This window comes from Neoarius graeffei, chromosome 11 (genome assembly GCF_027579695.1).
Source record: "Neoarius graeffei isolate fNeoGra1 chromosome 11, fNeoGra1.pri, whole genome shotgun sequence".
NCBI classification, from domain to species: Eukaryota; Metazoa; Chordata; class Actinopteri; order Siluriformes; family Ariidae; genus Neoarius; species Neoarius graeffei.
In genome coordinates this window covers 23,480,882-23,508,523 of record NC_083579.1, presented here as the reverse complement: position 1 = coordinate 23,508,523, position 27,642 = coordinate 23,480,882, and the positions used below count along the sequence as shown (strand labels likewise).

Sequence of the window (27,642 nt, the reverse complement as noted above, 5' to 3'; positions counted from 1 at the left end):
TCCTTTTCTTGTAGTTGTATTTAATTGTTGATACTGCACCCTCTTTCAATCCAGGCTTATAGCCAATGCTCCTCAACAGATCAGAGGTTTCGTACGAGTCCTCAGTAAAATGTGCAGAGCAGAGGAGAGACCACTTCGTAGCCACCCAATGTGCCCATGAACTTCTCGCAAAATGCGTCCAAATCTTTGCAGTTTGAACATTCTTGGGCCATGAATGCAACATAAATCCACCTTCTGTTGTGTTGCTGCACTGGCCAACAACACATCCACATGACATGACAATAAATTAGCTCAAAATGTTGCAGTCAGCTCTGTGTTTTAGTATAGCGGAAATGGCGAGGAGACCGATAGACTTCCTGCTGTGACGTTACGGACGTCAAGGTCACTCACTCAGACCGCTACCTATATGAATCACTTTTATCGTAAAATTTACTATTAGATTTGTTGTTAACGCTTAAAACTATTCTTGTGCCATTCTTGAGGTCTCAAGGCATTTATAAACGAAAGTGAGGCCATGGTTCTGCATATCTCCTTTAAATTTGGAATATTTCAATTCTAACCTGTATAAAAGTTGATGTAAAAAGTAAAAGATACCAATTAGGAGTTAGGAGTCTTCGTTCAATCTGGGCGATTCGCCATGTTTGCTGTGGCTCCGCTGTCGTGACCTCAAACCCACGCATGACCTCACGTGACTTTTCCGTATTGGCTGCCAAGCGGTTTGTAAACAGACCAACCCATGGTTAGGATGCCCCACATTAGGAAATAAAACGTATTGAAACAAGATGATGCATACCAGCTACGGGAATGGGTACACTGAGCTCTATAATAAAATCTAGCGAGCTCATAGGCTCGTCAGAGTGAAGCCAGCTGGCCACCATCTTACCACTCCCACACGGAGCAGAACCGTCATTTAGACTACTGGAAGCTACACAAAATTGGACAAGTTATTTATTTAGTTGGTGAGAAAAATGCCTGTATGTGCAGCAGTGAACTATACAAATCGTCAGGTCAAAGGTTGTGGATGGACATTTCACCTGTGAGTATTGATAGCTAGTGTGAGATCATTTTTATACATGTGCACAGCGCCATTTGCATGGACCCCCATAATAAGAGCACACAAAATAAAAAATCTCTCTCATCGTCTTTTCTGTTTTTGTTGAAAATCTGACACTGATATCTGGGATGAACACTGTGACTGTCAGATTTTCAGTGGAAATGTCCCATACTAGATCAAAGCCAAAGTCTAGATATGTTTGATGTTGAATGTGAGAGCTCAAGCTTAACGGCTCAAATTCAAAAAGAAAAATTAACTGAGTAAATTAGCCTCAGGAGCCTAAATGAAAGAAGGCTCATAGCCTTAGGCAGAAATGGTAGTGAGGGATGCAAATAGAGATATGTCATTGTTCTAGTGTGGTCAGTAGTTATTTTCATTTACCTAAGGCTAAAACACAATTGACTATGTAGATCATCGACACACATCACACCCACTTGCACAAATTGACAAAATCTGCATGATTAAATCAATAACATGAGAAAATAATCCTGTTTCAACAACTGTCCAAAATAGAAAGGAAGTATTGTACAGCCTGTGTTGGTATCATAATTAAAGTAAGTAAATTTAATTTATTGATAAGGAAGAAATATATGAAAGCAAAAGGTACACTGTATAAGAGAAAAACTGAAATAATCTCTGTAAAAATACTTATAGTAGTAAAAAAAAATTTAAAAAAACCCTCCCAAAAAAAAGTACAGAGACTGAACTGGAGGGGGAGACGGACAGTGAGGTGGTGTGCTATAAAGATATGTAAGGTATGTGAGTAAAGTTGAGAAAATAAGAGGTGGTGATGAAAGGGAGAAAAAAAAAAGTCAGGAGATACTTTTCTTGAGGCAAGTTCAGGGATGAGAGTGGGTCCTGATGAAAAAAGCAGAAAATCTGTAAAAATGTCCTGAGGGCGCGGAAGGCGCCCAAAGTAATAAGGGGGGTCCAGGGGGACTCCCCCCATGAATTTTTTTTTCCAAAATGAGACCTTACACACCCTATTTCCTGCAATCTGAGCTGTAGTTAATTAAAACACCTGATGCCTATTTTCATACTTATTGAAATAAAAACACTATTATATAGAATATGTATCAAAATTCAGAATAATATGTACATTTTATGGGGACTGGTTATTACTCATTGTCAACATCACTTGTTTTTCTAAAAAATGTCCAGTAAAACTCAGTTATTTACAGTTCCATTAATAATTCAAATTTTCATATATTCAATATATTGAATTAAATAAAAACATTTATATATCTTATCGAGACTGACCTTTTCCTAATGTCCACATTACTTGTATATGATTTCTTCACAATGTCTATTTAAACTTTAAAGTTACACAGTTATCAACACTGTCAGCTATAATTCAAATTATCATATATTCAATGTATTGAATTAAACAAATGCATATTTTATGGGGACTGTCTTTATCTTATTGTCCACATCACTTGTATGTTTTCTTCAAAAGGAAGAGCATATGCCTATTCACACTTTTTACAGTTAAGTTATTTACAGTTCCCAGTTATTTTTGAAACAAATTTTCATTAGATCATTTAGAATTCTTCTTCAGCTTCTTGGCCAAAGGCAAAAGCTCATCAGTCCTCTCTTTTTTTCCTTTTTCTTTCATTAGCCAGCTCCTCCTGTGTTTTTACATGCTCTAACCTGGTTCTCTTCGGCTCTCTCTCACACTCCTCTCTTGCTTTCCTTTGCTAAACTTGTTTTTTATACCAGCATCAATTTCATGTACCTTCGCTTCATCTCGCTTGTCAATAGTATTCGGCATCTTGAGAAAAAACGCTGATTAGAAGAAAGTATTTTAGATATGCAGCTCAAGAACATGTGTAAGTTTTAATAAAAGAAAATGGCTGTGGGTATCTTTGTAAAAACTGTTTTGATTGGCTATTATGGTCTCGAGATCGATGTTTTGACCAATAACAATGTAGATAACACAAATTTTACATCATATTCAACGAGATTAAACGAGACTAAAGATGGCGACTTACAAATAATGTGCAAACATCGTTGGAGTTAATTAAGTTTGAACAACAGACATCCCAAGTCTCCCGGAAGTTCCGGGAGTCTCCCGCATATTGATAGTGGCTCCCTGATGCCCGCAAATTGGATAATATCTCCCGGAATCTAGAGCAAGCAAGCAAGAGCGTGCACGCGAAACATTAATGTCTGCATCGCGCATATGAGGGAGAGTGAGAGAGACTGCGCATGTGCCTGTTCATGTAGCGCATGCTAGACAAAGAGCATCCTGATTGGTTTACAGACATCGCAACCTGCAGACCCCCCCCAACGGGGGAAAAAAATTCGTGCGGCATGATTTTTTCCCCCCTATGGGGGGGGGGATGTCACAACACCTCCCTGAAATGAGTTTCTGCAGGTTGGGATGTCTGGAACAACATGAAAGAACATGCCCCAACCCCCCTCAATTAATTAAAAAAAATTCTCAACGGATTTGGCATAATATAAAAAAAAAAGGCTGTTTTTTACTCAGAAAAAGCGGAAATCCGCCAAAAAGCGGAAAACTCTCATCCCTGCAAGTTTGATCAGATATGACGGTTTAACACACAAGCCAAATACACGCGATGGGAGTGGTAATATGGCAGCCAGATGGCTTCACTCGTCTCGACAGCAGGGAATAGTCTATAAGCTCTCCAGATTTTATATAGAGCTCAGTGGATGGGTATTAACTGAAACAATTCAGAAAGGGGAGTGGATTAAATGGTTCCTGAACCAGCACATCGACCTGTGTCACTTTAAAATCCACACATAGATGCACAGACTAAAATCATACAGCTTGTGGGACTGATTTTGCTGGACACCAATTACACTTGGAACAGAGGAGAGGAAGAGAGATGGAGAGACAGTGAGCATGAATGTGACAAATACCAAACTTTACCTCTGAAATATCATTTTATTTCTTGGTGCTGAATATCACTTCAGCAGTTACCATAAAGAGAGAGAGAGCGTGTGTGTGTGTGTGTGTGTGTGTGTGTGTGTGTATTTTGCATATACTGCTTACGGGCTTTAACATTGGTGTCTCTGTAGGTTCCGTTAAGGATGGCCAACTCCATCAGCTGCATCTTCTTCAGATTGTCTTCTCCCTCCGCCTGTGAAAGAAGAAAAAAAAAATCAGAAGAAGCTCCAAAATGGAAAGAGAGAAATGGAAATATATATTAAATCGTATTATTCATCTGATAGTCTTGTGTGTAAAAACCAAACACTGAATAACACCATGGTGAGTGTCAATCCTGTCAATTTCATCTCATATAAATAAACATGCAGGCAGCTATTGTGCTCATTACCACTAAATTAGAGCAGGGAAATTATTCACAAGGAAGCAATTAGACCTGCTATCCTCCCATCTCAAAACTAAGACATGACAAAAAGCTTCACGACTCAAAGCCTAAATAACATGCACGCACTCACTCTCTTTGGGATTACTTCTTTATAATTTACAAATTAGTAAATTGCCCAGACTAATATAAGGTCACCGTTTTCTCTACGTTTCCTTCCCAACTGATTCCTTACACTTTTTTGCAGCTACGTTTCAGTACAACTGATAAACCAATAAACAATCTCAAGCCCTTGTGATGATCTTACTCCAATTCAAGTCCTGATTTGTTCAACTCTGAAAAGTCAAATTAAAAATAAATGCCTTTATCTACAGACTGTCTCGCTAATGTAAACACCTGGATGCCAAATTTGTGCTTGTACAAGAGAAATCATTTACGATGTCAAATCAACTCCAAAGCTTTGGATTTGGCTCCGTTTTCAATGCCTCAAATCAGGGAACTGACTCCTGTCTCCCTGACTTGCCGAGACACTCTTACATCAAAACATGGATAGCAATGAAATGACTTCACACAATGTTTTAAAAACTCCAAAGCTGTGGACCTGACTCTTAGTTTCCAATGCCCTGAATTAGAGAATCAAACATTTTGTGATTGACTCCCAAAGCTGGCAACTTAATGGCTTACCACAACACACACACACAATAATATATGAATGAAGTTAAGCACAAAATGTACTGGTGTTCACCAATGCCACTGTGTACATTGTGTGGAATCAACTCCAAAGCATTCAACTGAAATTCTAAATTTTTAATGTTTTGAATCAGGAAACCAACTCTGAGATCAACTCCCAACAGCAAAAAGATGATGGCAACTTAATGAATAACAAAACATTTTTAAACACCTAATACTGTGGACATGAAGAAATCCTCTGTGCGAAATTGACTCCAACACTCCGGCTTTGATTCAGTTTTCAGTGCCTGAAATCAGGGAGTCGACTCTCGAGACTCAAGAGTCGCTTGTCACTCTACCCAATGGAGAATGAGCGTTGAATATGGTTTACGATATTGCACGTTATCAAGACATGACATTACACGTCAGAGCATGAAAATCCAATGAGAAACTTTTCAGCTGCGCATGCGCAGAAGCATTTCTTTGATCGCCAGAAAAAGACGCACTTGAACACACGAAAGGCTACCAAAACTATGTTTTTCACACATATTTACATGAGAAAAACATAACAGACATCGAAAAATTGGAACAGAGAGACAGACATAAAAATTCCACGCTAGTGAGTGATTGACAATTTGTAAACAAACATGGCCACCTGGTTTGCTTCTTTACATATGGAGGATTTTGAGAGAATTTTGGGTGCCAGGTCGCTCCGTTGTGTGTAGTTGTCGATGTTGATTTTAAAAATAACTTGGTAAATTACACAGGGAAATGAATACTTAAGTCTGTGTAAAAAATACTGTGGCAAGTGGAAGATGAGTCTGGAGACAGAAATCTTAGCTTCTCAGTCTTTAGCCTGTGCTACTTGCTCTCGATAGCACTGGCCTGACTGCTTTAACATTAGCTAACACTACTGATGAACACTACACCGGCTGGAAGGTGACTTCACTGCTGCACCGACTCGTGGTTAAGCTAGCATTGGTCTTCGAGAATGCTGATAAGAAGAGTGTGTATGTATAATAATAATGGCTTTTTTCATGGTACATCAGATATATTCCATTCAGCTAGTATGATGGCGAATTTGTCTTTGACTCATGCAGTATCATGCTAGCTGAATGGAATATATCTGATATACCACTCCACGCCAGCCAATATTATTTAAAATGTCACTCAGATCCGTGATGTATTTTGTATGAAAAATGCAAGTTTTTCAACAGGGGAAGATAAACTTCATATCTTCAAGCCAACACATGATTTTCTTTTTAGTATATTGACAAACAAAAAGTACCTAAATTTATCAAAATTTATTGATTTCCTCACGAGTGACGTATAGAGATTTATGTCACAGGTAGCTTGTATGAAAAATATGAGTGGTGTATTTCCCAGTAAAACACTCATACACATGTTGCTTACATACATAAAATGTTCAAAAAGCTGAACATGGATGTCAGGGCAGAAGGAGCTCAAAACAAACAGCAGTTTATTAAGCCAGGAATTTAACAAGGAAAGCAGATTTATCAGAAAGATAAAGAGCAGCTGTAACGTGTCCCAGTATCTTGAACATGTGAAGGGTGTACTGCATTAGAAATCCTACACTCTGTACCTCGCCAACCATGTTCAAGTGTTTTCATGGGTGTAATTTTATGGACTTTATAGGAAGTGCTGGTATCTGCCAACTACAGATAAAGGTCAAGGTGGTGAAACTTGTGCTTTTAATTTAGAACAAAACTGATAAGTGAATATCTCAGAAGCTGTTGGAGGAAACCTGTGGGGGATGAAGCAAAGGAAAGAAATGGAGGGAAGAGAAATGGAAGGACAGAAGGAAAGAAAGGAACAGACATTTACAGAGATGACAGTGGGTGGTCATCAAAAAAGCAGAAAACAAGATAAAGGTATGCGAGGGCGCCAAAGGTGCCCGAAGCCAACGGGGGTGGGGGGGGTGTCGGTCTGGGAGGGATATCCCCAGGAAAATTTTGAAAAATAAGGCCTTACAAACCATTTTTCCTGCAATCTGAGCTGTAGTAGATAAAAAATATCTGTTGTCTTTATATATTTACATGAAAATATGTTTCAAATCAATAGGAGTATTGTTTGAATTCAAAATAAAAATCACATTCTACATTCAAGGGTATGGCTATAATTCATGATCAACAAAAATGACAAACTAAATTCACATTAAACTTAAAGTTCTATTAATTATCAGAATGTTCATATATTAAATAAATTTTCTTAGGGTGACTGACCTTTTCTCCCTATGTCCTCATTAGTTGCATATGATTTCTTCAAAAAGTCTTTTGAAATATTTAAGTTTTCAAAACTGTCAGCATTAATTCAGACTTACTGACTATCATATACATGTTCAATGTATTAAATCAAACGAATGCTAAGTTTATGGGATAATGTCTATGTACACTTTATACAATTATAGTTCGCAGTCACTTCTCATTTTCATTTGATCATTTCGACGACGACTTCAGCTTTTTGGCCAAAGACAAAAGCTTGTCAGTCCTCTCTTTGGTAAGAACTGTTATGATTGGCTATCATGCTCTCGCCATCGATGTTTTGGCCAATTACATTGTAGATAACACGTATTCTACCACGAGACTTAGCGAGACTATAGATGGCGAAAATGTAAACAAGTAACGTCGTCATAGGAATGAATTATGCTTGAGTATCACGAAGGAACATACCCCAACCCCCCTCAATAAATTAAAAAAAAAATCTCAACGGATTTGGCATAAAATAAAAAGGTCGATTTTTACTCAGAAAAAGCGGAAAACTCTCATCCCTGCATTTAACATAAAATAATAAACTAAATTCATATAGGAGAAAATAAATTCCAATCCAGAGGCCTGATCTTTCAAACAGCAGGAAGGCCACAGCTGGAGTGTAGGATGCTTAGACTAAGACAGTTACATTTTCAATTCTGGGAGCATTTCCTTATAAACTCACTGTGTGTTCGCGTCACAAAAACAAGTTCTACTGGTGATTGTTTTCTCTTGATTTAGTTTTATATTTCTATAAATAAAAATCAAGCAATGAAAAAAAAAAAATCCCATTCAGGGACACCATACGCTGCTTTCTGCTGTAATCTGAACCAAGTCTGAAACGTCAGCGCTATCATGTGAAAAGTTAATTAGACACCCGAGCAGAACAACGTAATCACAGAACTGTGGGATAAAAATGAAACGCAATGTTTCAGAGTGAATAAGATAAAGATTGCATTCCATTTCCTGGCAGTTTTTACTCGGAGACTATTCACAGCCTGACGAACATGTCAGCCTGAGATAATGCACATCGAGCAGCTAGACATGATGGTGCAGGGCTCTGCAGAAAGTTCCCATGGCTTACAAAGTTAATACATGCAGGAAGGAGGCTTAGAGTGCATGACTGATGAACACTGAGACACATTCCAGAGAGTCTGAATAATCGTCATCATCATTGTGTGTGAGAGCGTCAGTAAGGGTGTATGCGCGCGTGCGCCTGTCTGTCCATCTGTCAGTGTGTATATGGTTGTATGTGTAAAAGCAATGACACTCAAACATTAGTTGTGAAACTCATGTTCCTGTGAAAAAACAGTGGAGCGCCAGGCTGCCATTTCTTCCTTTCTACACACTCATGACCAGACCTGACTAATCAAACCCAGAATACACATAGCAACCACACTCCAGTTCTATGTCCAGGCTTTGTGGAAGGAGAGAAGCTCTCAAAGGCTTTAAGAGGGATTTCAAAAGAGCTAATGAGAGGTGAAGTAGGGTTTCAGATGCACACCTGAAACCCTACTCTCGTACACTCTCGTCAGCTGGTCATAGAATAGAGTTAATAAAAAAAGATAAACAGGATGAAGACCACTGGTACAAGCTTTCCAAAAGAACTCCCAAGCTGACCGCTTTCATCTCGGTGATGTTTTGCTTGTACTCTGTCACTCTTAGTCACGGTGTATGGTCAGATAGGTGCCGCAATGTTTTACTGTCTACCAAATTACTGTCTACCAGTTCAAGTTCCTTACTCAAGTGGTTTTCATCCATTTGGTATCTGTCTAACTTATCAAAAAAAAAAAAAAAGTAGGTTGGATTTCACAACTACTAGACTAAATCATACTGCAGCAACCTCTGTTTCTCAGCACAGGTTATATGGACTGTGGACCCTTTGGGTGTGTAATCCACTACTTTTGTAAACGTTAACGTTGCTACCCATCATCACTCCTAGCACATTTATCATGAACAGCTATCAACTCAAATGCACAGAAGACTACAGCACTGTGGAGCACAAACTAAAACAATGGTCTCAGTAGTACTGCACGCTGACGTGTGTTTGGCATCACATTTATACTCATGAGACCAGCATGTCTGTGTGCAAATAAGCACCAAGCCTAGTCTTCATGACATTAAGCTCAGACTCGCATTAAAACACAATATTACTGCATTAAATAGGCATGTAACGATATCATACAATGAGAAATCACAATACAAATTTATGATTTGAATCCATGAAATAATAAAATCATGAATCATCATGCTGCATAATTTCTTAGCTTTTCTGAGCTATAACTGGGTTGTTTAGACCGCAGTATTGTTTAAAGCCATACAACGCACGTGACTTCACCGTCAGCAGAAGTAACAGCTCTAATGCTGCAAAAATACACAGATATAAAATGGGGAAAAAGTTGTGTGATTGACTGAAAATAGGTTTAACAAGAAATCAGAGCGCTCTCTCTTTACAGACTGCTGAACAATAACAAAGACATAAATGGAGGTAGTACAAATGTTCATAAATGTTAATTAAGAAAAGGCCTCTTCATTATTTTTCACTTTTAATAAAAGGAATATTTCATTTAATAGGCTATTAAATTTTATTCCAACATTTGTTTACAAATATGGGTAAATTATTGTTGGTTATTAGCTCATCCGGCTGACAGGCGACGAGCTTGTGCCATCATGTGTTGTCCATCATCCACATTTCACAAAAATCACTGCTTCTCTCTCAATTCTTCACCGATTTTTATTATTTTTGGCAGGATGATATGTCTGCCTGAGGTGCATATCGCTTCTACCCAAATTTGCATAATTGTAATTAATAACGAAGATATGGAGTAATTAAGCCCTAATGAGCAGTCATGTCAACATGTTGCTTCTTCTCTCTCAATTCTTCACTGAATTTGATTCTTTCTGGCATGAAGGTAGGGGTACCTAGGGTGTATGTAGCATCTATATATAGCTTGTATATACCTTGCAACATTTATTGCACAAGGTGGCCATCTTTAGATCATTCCTTCTGGACTAGACAGGACCGTAGTGAGCTACACCATCACTGATGGTCTCGTTAAGAAAATGAAACTTTAACAAAAAGAATATTTAACCTCATGCATGCTGCCATGTACACCACCACTGCTTACACTCCAGACAGCAGGTTAATTAGTACTGGTACCACAAGACTAATGCTTTGTACACTTTTCAGTCACACGGTACATCAACACTTTTAGTAAAGATACCTGTGGAGGCCTAGTGCTGGGTTTCTTGCATAACCACATAAGAGCTCCAGTGACCTGCACAAGATACCTTTTTGCAGACCTTGGTCTCATTCACTGAGGGGGAAAAAGCTGAGGGAGAGAGAGAAGTGTGCATGAGACAGAGGCTTTGTCAGGTTGCAAAAGACAACAAAAAAAAAAGGAGACAAAGATGGAAAGAGACAGAGAGAGACAGTATGACAAAGAGGAAATGACAGAGCGAGTGGGTGAGGAATAACTGAGTGGAGACATTTATAAAGTAGTGTGTCACTGGGCAGCAGAAATCCAGGAAAGCCGAGGGGAATTCTGCCTCGGATACAACCACCATGAGCTGAAAGTATGGGGTGAAAAAGACCACACACACGGCAGTCAATAAACCTGCCCTATCAAGAGGAATCGGGCGAAATCGGTGAGGTCTATTTGTGCAGGCGCTGGAGCAGAGCAGACATCATTGCAGAGAGTGAGGAGGGGGCGTCATCTCTACTAGTGATATCAAAAGCTCCATCTCTCTCTCTCTCACACACTATGCCAAGGGTTGCACTATGAATTTTTAATAGCTGGCCAGTAAATAATAAAATTAGACTATGAAAAGCTTCATAGTTAAGAGTACTACATCTCAGGACTTCGGTATTTAGGTTGGTTTTATTTGTGCAGCAAACAACAACTCAAACCTCATGGGAGATGTCAACAGCGTTGGACTTAACACCTCAGTCTTAAGTCCTAAGCTTCCCAGACGCTGGGAGGCTTAGGACTTAAGGCTGAGGTGTTAAGTCCAACACTGTGTCTGGAAATGAGACCAGGTCAGACTTTGTGACTCTAAATGATCTGAATGGAATTGAACAGTGCTTTACTGGGAAATACACCACTCGAATTTTTCATATGAGCTACATCAGGGACATGGAGAACCAAAACCTTGATGTGAATATGTCACTCGTGAGGAAATCAATGAACTGTTTTGATAAATATGGATACTTTGGGAATGTGTCTATATAATAAAAAGAAAATCACATGTTGGCTTGAAGATATGAAGTTTATCTTCGTGTTGAAAAACTTGCATTTTTCATATGAAATACATCATGGATCTGAGTGACATTTCCCAATATTTCACTCCAATGATGTCACTCCCCGTGTTTTCCCCCTGACTAGACACGCATTGTCAAAATGGCAAAATCGTTCAAAATTAAAATTCTTTAGATTAACTTGAGTATTTTTTGTGGATGTGTCCATATAATTTAAAAAAAAAAAAAACATTACACAGTGGTGCGAAGAAACGAAGTTTATCTTCTCGTGTTGAAAATATTTTGTTCGCTTTGCTCAATTGTGACATTCACCACTCAAAGAAACTGTCTTTCCCCAACTGTATATCCCATTTATTTATATAATATTTATATACACGCCGCCATGATCTGGGAACAAATTCAGACAACCAAACGCAAGAAGCTAGACCGCCATGTAGTCTGGCTGGACCTGGCAAACGCATATGGATCTGTCCTGCACCAGCCCATCACCTACGCACTCAATTTTTTCCACATGCCTACCTGCATCCAAGATATGGCTTCTGCCTACTTCAACAACTTCTATGCTTTCTTCATAACCCAGGAAATAACCGATTGGCAGCAGCTCAAGAAAGACAGAGCAATGGGTTGTTCAATCTCATCCATCCTGTTTACAGCTGCCTTCGAAGTCATCCTCATCGGCGCAAGACAGATGGCCCGAGGAGTTAAAGCCGAAACGGGACAGCATCTTCCAGCCATGAAAAGCTACATGGGTGATGTTACAACACTCCTTCAAACAGCCACTTGTACAACTCTACTGTTGATGAGACTGGAGGAGCTCCTCAGCTGGGCGAGGATGAAAATCAAACCAGCTAAGTTAATCCTGTCCATTCGGAAAGGGTCCAGGAATGACTATCATCTCTGTCAATGGAGAGAAGATCCCACTGTTGGCAGAGCAGCCAGCGCGAAGCCTTGGGAGGTTATACACTGCTGAGCTCTCAGACAAATACATGGCTCACTCCATCATGTCACAGTTCTCAGAAGACCTGGTGAAGATAGACCAAAGCCACCTGCCAGAAAAATTCAAGACCTGGTGCTATCAATTCCCCCTTTACCATAGCCTGATGTGGCTGCTGAAGTTGAGTGAGATCTCTGCAACAACAGTATAGAGGATGGACCTGAAAGCAAACAACTACATCCGCAAGTGGCTAGGTCTACCTTGCGGCCTCTCCAGTGCCGCACTGTTTGGAAAGAACACACTCCAGTTACCAATGAAGTCACTCAATCTGGGCTACAAGCTGGAAAAGGTGAGGCTTGCGTTTGAGCTGAGAGACTCACCCGATCCAGTTGTACAACAAGTCAAGGCATCAGTGCGAACAGGGTGCAAATGGAGAGCTGAAGAAGCAGTGGACCAGGCTATCAGCCAACTAGAACACCGGAAAATAGTTGGGTAGTTACAGCAGGGCAAGGCAGGGCTGGGGTGGGGACCAGCCCCCAAGATGTGGTCCAAAGCCACAAAAAAAAAGGAGAGGAAAGAGCTGGTGGTCTCAGAAGTCACCAGAATGGAGGATGAAGAGCTAAGGATCAGAGCTGTGAGCCAGCGTCAGCAAGGAAGTTGGACAAACTGGGAGGCAGTTACCAACAGAGTCGTAAAGTGGACCAACATGTGGAAGACCCCTCAAGCAAGACTGAGCTTCCTCATCGGGTCCACCAATGACCCCCGCCCAAGCCCCCAGAATGTGCACCTCTGGTACGGCTCAGAAATCTGCTGCAGCCTTTGTGACGCACAAAATCCAAGCTTGCAGCACATCCTCACTGGCTGCAAAACAGCTCTGACCCAGGGCTGATACAGATGGCACCACGACCAAGTACTCTGAAAACTGGCAGAGGTGTTGGAGGAACACAGGCTCAAATCCAACAGAGCCAGCCCATCATCCTCCAAACCATGGATAGGTTTCATTAAACAAGGAGCGGAAGCAGGAAACATCAGCCAGATGGAGTGGTCCATCTTGAAATCCAGATGTGAGTGGCAGATGAAGGTTGACCTTGACCAGCAGCTCAAGTTCCCTCCTGAAATAGTCATTACTTCCCTATGGCCAGACATCGTTCTGTGGTCCACCTCTGCTAAGACAGTAATCTTGGCAGAACTCTCAGTACCGTGGGAAGAAATGATGGAGGCAGCCTTCGAAAGAAAAAAGGAGAAGTACAGCAAGCTTGCTGCAGCTTGTACAGAAGCAGGGTAGAAGGACCTACCCTATCAAAGTCGGATGCAGAGGCTTCATTGAAAAATCCACTCAGCAGCTACTGAAGACCCTTGGAGTCACCGGGTCCAAGCAGAAGAAGGGAGCTTCTGGCTCTGGCTCAGAAGAAGAGACCCAAAGTAGGAGAACCAAGGATCTTGGGGCCAGCCACAGAGAGCGGTAGGGAGACATCCCTACCGCTGCCCCACCACCTAGAGATGTAATGGGTTCAAAGGGGCAAAATATCTGTGAAGGGTGACTCCCAGCTGACGACCCTGTGGCTGGCCCACTGGCACCAGCAGACGTGCCACAGGCAGAAATGCTCTACAGGTAACACACACCTGTGCTTCCAAATAAATTATTTTCTTCCCTCTATTTAGCCATCAAGGATAAAAATAACTGTGGTAGGAATTCCTTTGGGAATGGGCAAAGTGGGGATTTATTTTATTTAAATAAAGTCTTGCATGCACCTCTCTACTTCCTGAAAAAAAGACAAAAGGCTTTGCCCAGCAGTCTTGAGCAGTTGCCTGTAGAAAGCATAAAATGCATGAAGTTTATTTAGCCTGCTTTCTTTACTTTGTTTTTCCCCCAATGCCATAGTGACAACCAGTGAATGCACCCCTTCCTCTCAACCTTTCAAAATCCTTCAGTCATACTGCAACACAGGCGACTAATCTTTCCTGCAGAATTTTTTCATTAAAGCTGTAATGTCATTGAATATAATCAGAAACCGTTCAAAATCATATACACATCTGATGTCAGGGTAAGGCATGACACCAAAATATACTCATGTCCTGAATCGTGCCCTGGTGGATTTGTCTGAGACATGAGACCAGATATAAAAGTTGAAACCTTCCTGGCACCACATCGTCCTGATGGTCCTGCCCCATCCTTCTCCATCTCCTTACTGTAAGCCACACAGTGATGGTGTCTGGGATGCAGCTGCTGTGTCTGCTCCTGTGCCAAAAATCACACGATGTTTGCTCATTTCTGACTGTGTCTGTGAAGCAACAAGAGAAAAACGTCCTCCCTCTGCGGAACCACCCACGCTTTACACAACACGGCTTGTACAAAAAAAACTGAAAAACACTACACTGACAAGTATGGCGTCTATACAGGGGCCAAGAATTTTAAACTATTCCCTTCCCAAAAAACTAGAGGTGAAAAATTCTAAACTAAAGCACTACTAACATATTAAGGGAAATAAAATCTACAGGAGAAGGCAAAACATTCTGCCGTCACACTACCTCTGGTCATATGGTTTAAAGTTAAATGTCATTTGTCAATTTCTGACTAATAATCCAAAAAATATCTAGCAATCCTCAACACTATGATGTTCTCTCATGCTAAGAGCTTCTTGCACATGTACATGCTGCTCCTCCAATCAGCTGTCAGTTCGAAACCAACTTCTTAGGACAGCATAACATTTCTAAAAAGTGAAGCCATGACAGGTCCAGCACGCCTGCTGGCTGGCTGCAGTATAATGTGTAGCCCCACCCATCCCCATGTGTTTCAATGACAAAATAGCCTACATCCCATGACACTCTTCACCTAAACTGTCTTTCCATCTACAGTGTAATTCAAACAGTTAGCTTTCCCTATGCTGATCATATTATTTTTATTTTCAACCAGAAATCGTTTTTTGAATTTTATTCTCCTATATTGAAAGAAAGCATGGCTACACTTGGGAATGATGTGATTGACAGCCACTGCAATGTGCTGGACTTGGGTAGAAGAGGAGGATCAGTCCAATAGGCAGGCATACCAAATGAGTAGGTGTACCTGACTTCAAATCTAGTCTCTACTATGCTCCAAATTTGAAAACATGGGGAAGTAATTTTGGCTTAGATCATGGAGATACACCATCCACGTTTTTTACAGGTCACTGGTCCTTTCAATCATTTTTTTCCACACTAAAACTTGGTGCTGTAGCTAGAAAGTAAGTGTTCAGAGAAACACGGGGAAGTCCTGGTTCTATGCTGTTGGATAAATGAGCTTTATTAAGCACCTTTGCTGGGCAACAGTGTACAACCTGAGAGCTTAACAGCTCAGTCATCAATATTCCCTTACCCTGCTTACACACAGCCAGAGGGCCTGTAACAAGAGGACTCCATCTCCCGCTCACCCTTCCTAAACCTTCCTTTTATCGCATCAGTCAGCTCAACCTAATCCCAATTCCTCACCCTGGAATATGGATATGAGGTCGGTCTCTGTCTCACACACACACAGGACAGATATGAAGTGTGTTTATTAAATTTAAAAAGTTTAGGAGCACGAGGTGGGTGACAAAGACGGGGATAAAAAGCATAGGATTTGTCAGCATGTAATATGTAGGGCATCAGTGCTCAGGAATGGTATCTCAATGACACAGATGTTAGCAGTGAACATGACATACGGGATTCACTGTAGCAGAATGCAAAATCAAGTGGACATAAGGGAAGGTGGGGTGTTTAAAAGGAAATATTTAAGTGATCCACAATTCGGACTGGTGCAACACACTTTAAACCCTCATGAGACATCTGTCTGCTAGACTCGCTCACTCTCTCTGGAGTTTCCCCAGCAAGACAGTCTATTGTTCTGTCACTGTGATCCCTTAATACCTCCCAATCAGGCTTGGAATATCTTGAAGGGGATTTGGTGAGGATGATTTGTGGCTTTAAACACTGCCAGATTTGCATCAGATTCAGAGATTTAGGAGTTTAAGCTGATCTGTGCCACCCGAGCCACCATATGCCATGACCTCAGCTATACTAAAAGCCTTTAGAACACAGTGTTCTTCTATTCCTGGTTGGAGTTTGAGGTTTTAAAGGCAAAAGGGAAGTTGTGTAGAAATCAGAAAGAATAACTCGGCAGTCACGGAGGAACCTACTTGCAACACACTTAGATATTTTCAAGTTTCATTCACATCAATCCTGTCGAGCAGAAACAAGAAACATTTTCCTTGCACAAACCCTCTCAGATGAAAAAGACCACATCTGGAGAATGTCTAAAAGGAAGCAAAAGGCCTGTACTCTCCTTTCCGGGTTACCCTGGGAGAATAAAGGCTATGGGTGATGCATGAACAAAACAAGTGATCACAGCATGCAAGTAGAGCCATTAAACAGTAATAAGTGTAGACTCCGTCACTGGAATCCAGGCTCTTCCACATGTCTTTGCATGGTGACTTGGACACAGAGCTCATTAAAAGTGAAATTAGACAGGATAATTGACCATGCCAGCTGTGGAGGTCAGCGGTGCAAAACTTAAAACAGCAACTGTGGGTTGCTGCCTTTTATCAAATATGATATAGTGCTTGAAAACTGATCCCTGAAAAACCAAGGTCATCAAGAGGGAGCAGGTTAGCAAGCTGTAGTCGCAAACTCCTGGAGCAGCGATCTCTGTCCCAGTGCCAGGATGTGCAATGTCCAAAAACCATCAGCTCTCCAGGTACAACCTTCCTCAGAGGAGCTTGAAAGAAGACAGGCAGAACATGAAGTTCTGGATTGCAGCTTTAAGAACGATGACCAAGCCACAAGTGGAAAAACTACAAAATTAAACAGAATTCCTTTTTCTAAACATTACCAGAACTAAACCCAAAAAAATTACTGATCGCTTTCTTATGGAATTTTTCAATGTGTTGCAATAAGGGAGTGTTGGAATTGTATCCAAGTATCTGAGCTAAAGCAACTGCGGTTCAAACTGCTGCCAGCTCATATTTAAATGAAAGCTCAGGGGCCTGCTAGTGCCCAATGCTACACAATCCCACTTGAAGCAACCTTTATCGACAGGTTTTATTGGCATTTCCAGAACATGAGCAGAATTCTGGCAGACTGTGGCTTGGAACCGCAGATAATTACCCCTTAACCCCCACAACAAGGCAGGAGAGGCACTGCAGTGCAAGGAGGCCTGAGGAGAAAGAGTAACTTGGCAGAACCAGACAACTACACAAACACTAACTGCTCACTGCGCAACTGCTAAACTAAACCAAAAGGATTAGGTTCGATGTTCAAAGGAAAGCTCAAGGACTAACATCCGCAGGGGGCTGTTTGGAGGGTCAGGACAGATTACAGGCAGGACCAACCTCTAGGGTAAGGACATGATTTAAAGGGGTTATCTATCCTACTAGCTTTAAGAGAAGAGGAGGGCAAGGTTCAGTAACTTCTTAAGGTGGTGGCAGAGACATTGTGCTTTTTCCAGCATATTTGAAAAGAGGAAAACCAAGAAAACCCTTTGAAGTGGTTTTCAACACGACTAAGCTAAACTTTAATTGACTCCCCTCCAGAACTCCACACCCACTTTTCTACCATGCATCACTCATTGTGATCTGAATCTTGGAATATTTTCTTTGCACTACACTTTTTCTATCCTCCATCCCTCGTGAGGGGGTATGTGTGTGAGCTGACTCCTAATGTCACAGCAGGAGCAGTACGGTAAAAAATTGCAACTGCGTTGAATCTCTACATGTGGAAAAGGTTCTGACTTTGTACACATTCTGGTAAATATCATTCCTCCAAATGCTTTCTGGTGGCAGTTAAGAAGAGATACGCTTCTGCATGTGTGCACGTTTCTGCATCACAAGTACCCATGGGATACACAAATTCTGGTAAAAGTGTTAGCCCTTTCCCCTTGATGTACAAATCCTGTCCCATGAGCAAGATAAATGGGCATAAAACACTGTTCAAAGGGGAGGCTCTTGTGATCGTTTTCTATGTTCTCTTTTTGGGGATCGTGCAAAAACCAAAGGATCAGATGCATGCACCCAAAGTCTAGGAGAAGACACAGGTCTGCAAAGAACTCTACCTTCCTTGAGTCACTGCCACTGCTTTATCCCCTGTGGCTAGACTCATTTAGTGTGTGTGAATTGTGGTGTAAATCTTAAAATAAGTGTGGTAGCATGGAAGACTCCGTCCCCCATCAAATAGCTCTCAGGAAGGAAAAAAGGGAGTCGACTCCATTTTCATTAAAATTCTGGGAGAAAAAAACAAAACAAAAAAGCTCGACATTCATGGTAAAAGTACATGCCTTGAGCTATCTGTACATTTAATTTAAAGACAAAAGGCCCTAGGGTCACAAATGTAAGTGAAACAACACCCTGAGTGAGCATTTTAAATCCCACAGATGCATTGAGTGATGAGTGAGCATTCACATTCCCCAGCCAAGATGAACACCATTACACCAAAACAAAAGAAAAACAAACATGAGATGAGTCTGACTGCATATCGGCATCGGTTTTAAAATGCTCAAGGCACCATAGCAAATGCAAAACAGGAAAAACAAAAAAGTGTGTTCATTGTTCATCACTTCAGAAAAAGCAATCAACTTTAAAGAGAATGAAATTTCAGGGAAGAAAATGGAGCAAATGTGCAACAAACATTTGCATATGAGTGTTACATAACCTTATTAGAAAAGGTGTTATCCTGTGTTTAATTCAAACCTGTAAGTGTACTTTTAATTACACCCAATAATACTGGGGGTGGGGGCAAGCTAGGGCCAAGCTAAAATATCTTTGTTAAATAACATTGTCACTATAAAAATAACAATGCATTGATAAAGCTGTACTTTGGCTTTTAAATAAATAAATAAATGAATGAATAATTTTAAAAGGGTGCCTCATGGAATCAAACACATGACGAGTTAGTTAAGTGCATTAATTCAGAGCAAAATAAACAAACAAGTGCATGAATTCCCACGAAGTTGAGACTATTTAGTCGTAGGTCATATCCTCTAACAAATTTTGTAATGTAGCACATTATGTCTGGGCCATGCAGTGTGATCAGGTTGTGTACACCATGGGATGTTTCTGTGCAAGTTAGATGGGGAAAATAGAAAATTGACTAACTTTATTATTATGGAAAATGATATGACACAAATAGACCATTTGTGTACATTTCTGCACAACGCCTTCAATTTTGTTAGGGAACAAATCAAGCACGAAACTCACTATTTAAACATCAGCGCAGATGCTTTTCGGAGAACGCATTGTCGCTGTGAGACAAATCAGTGAATAACCTGGTTTGGAAAACAAATGCACAGCATCATTCTTAAAATGCATAAAGATGCAATTTTCCATGACATTTATATGCGACGCTTATTACAGTTTATTTAGTCTGAATGTGCCACGTCAATGAAGCAGGTAGCCTCGGATATGAGCAGCTGTAAACACACAGTGGGTGGTGTATATAAAGAATAGACACCTCAATTCATAAACTGTGAGGCACAGCTGCAGAGAAGAGGAAAAAAAAAAGAAACAAACCCTTTATAATCCTTTATAAATTGTCTGAGAAATATTAGCAGAGCTCCCTGTGCATGGAGCTCCATATTTAAGAGAATATGATAATGCATTGGCCTGATTTTGGATGGTTTTTGCGACTGTAAGATGACATACATGCATAAGCACAGGGAATCTGATCATAAATGCAAGGCAATGCATCTCAAACACTTGACCACCGGATGATATTTGTCTATTTACACAAGACAGATGGGTTTTTAATCCAGCAGTTACTTTTAATTTGCTTTTTAAAATAACATTGGATTAATTCCTCACACATTTTACAGAAAATATACATGACAGTTTCATATAAAACTAGTTAAAACAGTTTTATTAGTCCGCTAGCTTATACAATTGACCGTTTCTGTCATGTAAGGGTGAGAGACAGATGTAAGTACAGGAAGTTTTATATTGAAAGCACACTAGCAAACAGATCCAAAACGTAGACAAAGAGAGTTGAAAAAAAGGCAGTGGTCGAGCAAGGCACAGACAGGATATCAGAGATAATACAATACTCAACATTCAAAAACAGGGTCAAAACCAGAAAAGCGATACAAAATACAAGGCTTGGTAACATCAGATGCAGGGTAGGGCTAAACGATTTTAAGAAAAAATTGAATTGCGATTTTTCTGGCAGATATTGCGATTTCAACCACGATTTTTTTTTCTTTAAATCAAGTTTCAGTGCAAATTAATTAATACAATGAATTCCATAAAGCTAATGCAAGAATGAAAACTGAGGTCAACAGATTTCAAATGTAGGCCTGTTTATTAACATTGAGTGCCTGAGGAACAAGTTATAATAACTTAAAATAAAAATAAAGAGAGAGCTATCTTTCTTAAGTAAACTTTTGCTTCTTTTACTTTTCCCATCTACAACATATCAGACATAAAAAAAAGGTTGATCAATGGCTCAGCAGCATCAAAATATTGCACTTTTGTAAAAGAATGTACATAAGCATTATAAATTATAACTAGAGCCAACAATTCCCCTGTGGGAAATAAGAGTGATGCAGTGGCTGTAGCAGTCGCTATTGCAGGGCCCCTCCCTCCTGTGTGTGAGAGAGAGAGAGCAGCCCCTCCCCCACCCGCACGCTCAGACACAGAGACAGAGAAAGCGCAGTTTCTCCTCACAGTGCTCCCTCCAAACAACGGGGATTTACATGAAAACGGAAGGAGATATTCACAAAATTCTTTCACACTGAGTGCCACAAGGCTTTCCTGAACGTAATTTTTTGTCTGTAGTGTAAAAAATGAGGACAATTTATTGACGAAACAAAACATGGGTCAGTTTAGGAGCACTGAGAAAAACCGCGGCTTTGACGATCCCAAAATCGTGTTGTCTGAGACCGCGATTTTCGGTCGAAAACGATAGATCGTTCAGCCCTAATGCAGGGTATAGTGCGTATACTTCAAAGTCTGTGTGTTACTCAGAGTCCTTATATGTATGCGCTGTGATTGCACTCTAATGAGGAACAGGTGCATGGTAATCAGTCCTAATAGTGTGCGTGCAAATGCACATGGACGTGACCGAAGTAACCAGACAACTGACACATCAAATTTGATATTCGAGCATAATTATATAGTAAATGACGTAAAGTGAAAGTGCTGGTTCACTGCTGTGCAACGGACACCAGCAGACTCGCACCATAATAAATGTGATGTTTCCGGCACATGGCATGCAGTGTCAAAGAAAGGAATAAATATGTATTTGTAACTGCAATGTGCATCTCATTATTGGCATCACTGTCACAAGGCAATTTACTGACATGAAATACATAACGCTACACAATTCGATGGTTCATATGCTATATCATACTGTTATTCAGATTGATTTTGTGCCCTTGCAAATATTTTGCTCATACACTCATTAGGAGCTCTGATTTTAGGTAGTGCCTATATATAATAAATATATTAGAAAAGCCTGTTAACAAAGTCACTGGTGTCTTACTTCCTGTCCAGAGAAAATATAATCAGAATTTTTCTCTGCTGCACCTGTGATGAATTCTAGCAATGAAATTCCAGGTTCTACTTCGGAAAAATAGATTCCATGCTGTTAGACTGGTGGTATGGTAGAGATCAGAGCAGCAGTCCGGTTTTGTGTTTGAAGTACATGCCAGATGAAAGGATTAGCATAGATGTGTGAAAATTCACCCCGATCAGCAGGCCTGGACTGCCAGCAAAGATCAAGTATGACAACTGCTTGACGCATTTGTGCATGTTGGGGAAGTGTTCTGGACAAGGAAAATCTGAGGGCATACTTGCACTAGGACCAATCCCCTTGTACTGAGAGCACTCCCCCTCCCCACTCGCCAAACTGAGTGCACTTGCATCATCACAATGTGGCTTTACTTGCTGACGACAATTCACTTTTATCAATAAGGTGAGAACCAGACCCATTATTAATCCAAATATACTACAATCAAGTTAAAAATGCATGTCATAGCGTTCTAGTTCCATGCAGTTAGTGATCTCATGAGCCCAAGTGCACCTCTTCCAAGCTGTCCAAGTGAACTACATCTGGGCGCAGTACACAGTCATCACATTAGTCGAATAAACCACACTTTGGGGGTCAAACACATTTGAGTGCAGTACAGATCACACAGTGTGAGTACATCCTGAGGAAGGGAAGAGGAAAAAAAAATGGAGTGGAAGAGAAGTGAGTAGAATTCCATGACAAGGAAATAAGATGGACAGATGAGAAAGGAGGACTAAATTGTTATGATAAAGGCTAGATTCACATTACTATGTAGATACGACTTAAATCCAATTTTCTGCCTTAACATGACAGTGATGGAATATTTTTCAGGGTTGTTTGGACATAAAAAATTGATCTTTTCAAGTCAGATCTGACCTACTACATGGACCTAAATCAGATCCATTTGGAAAATGATTTACTTTATATTTAGGGAATCAATTCAAGAAAACTCAAAGGAACCTACCAAAACCAAGTAGTGCTTGAAACATTTTTGCAAGAAATGGCAAATCAGCTCAGCGGTCATAGTTGCTCAACATGCCTTCTTGACCTGGTCACATACAAGTAATGAACTGCGTGCTGAGCTCCAGAGCCAAGGCAGGGGCTACATTCAGTTGTTACGTCTGCTATGATTGTCTCAGAAATTTTTTTTTGTTTATGAACCAAGTGAATCAAAATGCAGACTAATGTGTGCAATGTGAGGCCTTTTGGGAGGGACAAGTGCACTCACATTAAAGACTGATATGGATCACTTGCAGTTGCCAATGTGAACGATCAGGACAGACAGATCCAATCTGCACAAAAATTCAGAATTGTGCAATTAAGCTTGTAGTCAAAGAGATGCAAAGAAAGGAAGAGAGAAAAACAGATGAGTGAAGAGAAGAGCAGGCTGTATGAAGGCTGCCTGGACAGAAGAGGGACAACAGTTCACCTCATGGGACTCACTAAAATAGATCTCTCGGGTGTTCAACTGAGAGCAGACTATCAGCATGGCTCCATGAAAAGATGAAGTGTTTAAAAGAAAGTACACTCTGGAAAAAAGCTTTGCTAGTACCTTAACAGCCATATGCTCTGAAATACATAGGAGCAGAATATCATTGGTTATAACCCACCATCACGTGCCAAGTGGTCTCTGGAGGTCATTTCTGGTAGTTGGCATGTCCAAAGAGGCAGTTACAGATATAGAAGCTCTCAGGATGTGCTCCAAATCATTTTACACTTGTGTCCTTCACCTTTCCTTTAAATACCCAGGGCAAGGCTGAATGGCAAGAGGCAACCGAGATAGCACATTAAGTTCACCGAGGATAAAGGTTAACAATAGCTTCGAGATGAATGTCAATAACATAGCAACATACTATATTGCATGTACAAGCTAAACGTTTGTTACATTAAAGGAAATTAAATAAATAAAATTTTAAAAAGGGCAAAAAGGTAGCAGACTAATGCATCCAAGATTGAGAAACAGGTCAGGCTGCATGAGGATATTTGCAGATATGAAGGCAATTCTGGGTGAATATTGTGTCAGTCATGGCTGGGTATAATTTACTACTGACAAGCTGAATCTAAATCAGCCAAGGCAAGCACAGCTCATGTACTAATGAAGAGGTCAAGTTAAATTGCCACACGCTATTAGCAGAATTAGAATCTCAACCATGCTGAAAACTGCATGGTGATGTAGAGTGGAAGGGAAGCAGACAAGCGCCTGGGCTGCACTGATAAAGCAGGTTCTGCTGACTGAAATCTGGCTCTCATGTTAAGAGAAGGAAACGTCAAAAGGTTAATAGAAACCTCGGTGGTGTTTGATCCAGACTGGCTGGTCTGATCAAAGAGGAATGTTTAATGCATGCTACTCTGCACTGCTTGCTTTGGGAGAAAAAATGGTGAAAGAAGAAAAAGGGGAAAGGGGGAGAGGAAATATACAGTGAAAAGCTTCGAGTGTGCTGTCAAGTTGCTTAAAAACGTTCAGAGGAAGAGCTGATGTCCCTCAGGATGAGTGAATACAGTCATCTCACCACCACACTACAGCTGACCATGTTTGTTACCCATGATCCTTCACTTTGGCCCTGTAGCTAGGGCATGAACCTGAGTAGGCAAGACACTAGAGAGAGTAACTATAAGCAGGGCTAACACTGACCTTACAGGGTCACTGTGTGTATTCCAGGAGTGTTGGTGTCTCTGATCAGTGTTTACAACTACGATATTCTGTCCATTTGCAAAAATAACCAATTTGTTAATATAGTCAGTCAAAGTGCCAAGTGAGGTAATGTATAAAATTATAGTTGTGTCAAACAGTACAGACAAACCATATGAGGTAATGGGTGAAATCATTGTCACATATTGATTGCAAAGCACTTGCCAGGAAAGCACCAAGGTGACAGGAGGAACAGGGGAATACAAAGAAATGGGACAATTAGTTGGGAAGGCATGCTCACAAGCACACACAGCAAGCAACCAGATGGCATTTTGTTCTCATTTGTCATACGGGCCTGATAGGAGGCAAATGTGATTATGCACGTACGAGGAAAAAGGTGTTTATTGATCACGATGAGCCGGCTGGCCACAACAGGCCTCTGAGCCAGCCTTCAGGCAGAGAGCTGACAGCGAAAATTTGGCTGTCGGGGACGCTACGCCCACAGAACCACAATGCCTGTCATGCATTACACACCATCTGTCTGGCTCTATATCCCCTTTCTTGCCATTTCTCTCCCCTAGCGAGGAGCTTTTCTCCTTAGACAGAAAGATACGTACTTGGGGAAGCCTGAGTGCTTAAACAAAAATTGTATGCAGGGATTACAAACACCCAAAGACCATCCAAATAAATAAATAAACACACACACAAGTTAGTTTTAAAAGTCAGTCCAAGATTTTTTGAAATCGCTGCAAATGACTCAAATGTTCAGTGCAGCCATCAGATAAGTCCACAAACAGAAAAGGTACAATAAGAGCAGTGAATAAGAAAGAGAGAAAAGAGGGCAGGGACCAGAAATGCAAGCTTGGGGCAAGTGGACAAGCTTCGGATGCAGTTTGTCTGTCGAGAGACCCTACTCACGAGAGCTGCCGAGGGTTGTGAAGATGTAGATCTCTCTATTTCTCTCTATCCTTTCCCAGAAGCCCTGTGGCCTTTCAAGAAACCAGAAAGGATGTGGCCCACTCACTAGTCCTGCCTTCAAGTACCAAGTAGTTGAAAGAAGATGAAACGGGAGGAAAGAGAAGGAGAAAGTAGGAAAAAAGTGAAACCCTCTGAGCACTTAGTCGCACTTACTACACGAACTCCCATGCAACGAGATCTTCACAGACATGAGGGCCTCAGGCACTACACATTCTTTCACACAAAAACACTGACTTCAACAAGTGAGAAAAGAAAGCAATTAAAAAACACATAGCTTTAGTAGATTTCAACTTGATTACCAAGGAGTCCTTGGTCTAGTTTGAAACAGTCACAATGTTCTGTCAGACTGCTTATGTGGCAATGTGACACTGCGCTAGTCCAGAAAACTCCCGTGACACAGCGTTTTAATTAGCCAAGTTTAACAGAAAGCACTCATAGTGGCCTAGATTTGTTAATGAGGTGGTGAAGGTGAAGGCTCCTACTTTACCCATTCCTCAGAACCCTGATGACAATACAGGAGAAGAAAGAGGGCTCAGGGGGAAATGTCTCATAGATCCAAGGGTTTAGGCCATTTCTCCAAAAATACCTTTCTGCATGCTTTCATTTTAATACAGATTAGCCCTGACCTTAAAGATGAACTCGACTGCTGAGACAATCATGACAAGACGATGAAAGCACTCACCACACAAACACCTCAAGGGAAAGCTAACAATATGTCCCATCAACCTGACACCCAAACTAAAATTAAACAGTCTCTCAACAGCTAAAGACACTAAAGTTTTGACACAGATGCACTGATTATTTTCTTCATCTGGAGCACAGGAAGATTGCGGAGTACATCCCTGAAATGTGAAGTTTTGACAAACTAAGAAAATCATAGAAGCTAATTAGCATGCTGGAAGAACCCCTAGCAGAGCATGTCTAAAATATTCTCCATGCCATTCTTTAAAACAAGTGGCACAGAAATGGTTGGATTTGGAGCCACCTCTCTGGCTACATGAATGAGCTTTTGGGAAGCCAAGTTTCCGGTCATTGTATCAAGAAATAACTGCAGAATTTGGTTTGCGTTGTGTGATAACATGCAGTGGCCTTTACCCAAAGCTTATTTTCTCGATTCTCAAAAATCCAAGCATCATCTTGAGAAAGAGACTTGACTGACCAGCCTCACTGGCCTGTAGTTGGATGGTGGGTATGGGTATTTCCATCTGTGTCTGTCTCATTCCATGACAGTTAGGAGAGGCTGAACCTTGCAAGCATTATAAATGTCTTTGAATTAAATTAACAGAGCCTCAAACTAAAGCCAAAAAACAGCCTCCATAGCATCAGACAACAGAATACAAGGCTCTCTCACAGCAGAACATGAAACGATTAGGCAGTGTTATCTTGGTGGTGAATGCTCCAAATGGACAGGATTCCTGCTGCGGCAATAAAACCCAGAGATCCCTCAAAAGATAGGGTAACACAAGACTGGTAGAATCAATCATCCTGATCGAACACTCAACCTGATGACTTGGAGAAATACCACAGTGAGGAGAGAAGGAAGAGAAGAGGAGAGACGACCTGTTCCAATAACCCCTGCTTCTACAGTGTGTGTGTGTCTGAAATGGGGTCAATTTGACTTCACCAAAATTGGGGGGGGGCACTAACTGCTTAAGCGAATGCCTTGACCACACCAAAACACATGCATTTCAGAACATCATTTTCCTCTTTATGTTGATGCTTTTAAACTTTTCCATCCACACTGATGACAGACTATTATTAAGCTTTAAAAAGGATCGAGACAGGAAGTTTCCATCATTCTCCCAAGTGTCTGATGTGGTGTGTGCCAGTACAGATGGCTAAGTTAAGCAACAATTAGACTTTTCATATGATTGGAAACAGCACGCTGAGGTTGGATGTACAGCAGGGAATTCAAAGTAGAGGTTTGCTTGATGTTTTTCAATCCCACTCAAAGTTGGGACATATGACAGTAGAAGCTGTTGCTATGTGGCATCATTCTAAGTCTAAAGTCCTTCACGCACCATGCAATTGGTTGCACTGGGCGGCATCGATC

General features: G+C 40.8%; 1 protein-coding gene across 4 annotated transcripts in view; it reads right to left on the bottom strand.

Annotated features, from left to right (window-relative positions):
* qkia (QKI, KH domain containing, RNA binding a) overlaps positions 1 to 27,642 on the bottom strand; it is a 237,003-nt gene that overhangs the window by 20,312 nt on the left and 189,049 nt on the right. For all 4 annotated transcript variants that reach the window (XM_060933628.1, XM_060933630.1, XM_060933629.1 and 1 more), the window contains exon 5: positions 4,074 to 4,161. In XM_060933628.1, the coding sequence (XP_060789611.1) occupies positions 4,074 to 4,161 (88 nt within the window). The remainder of the gene's footprint in view (positions 1 to 4,073; positions 4,162 to 27,642) is intronic.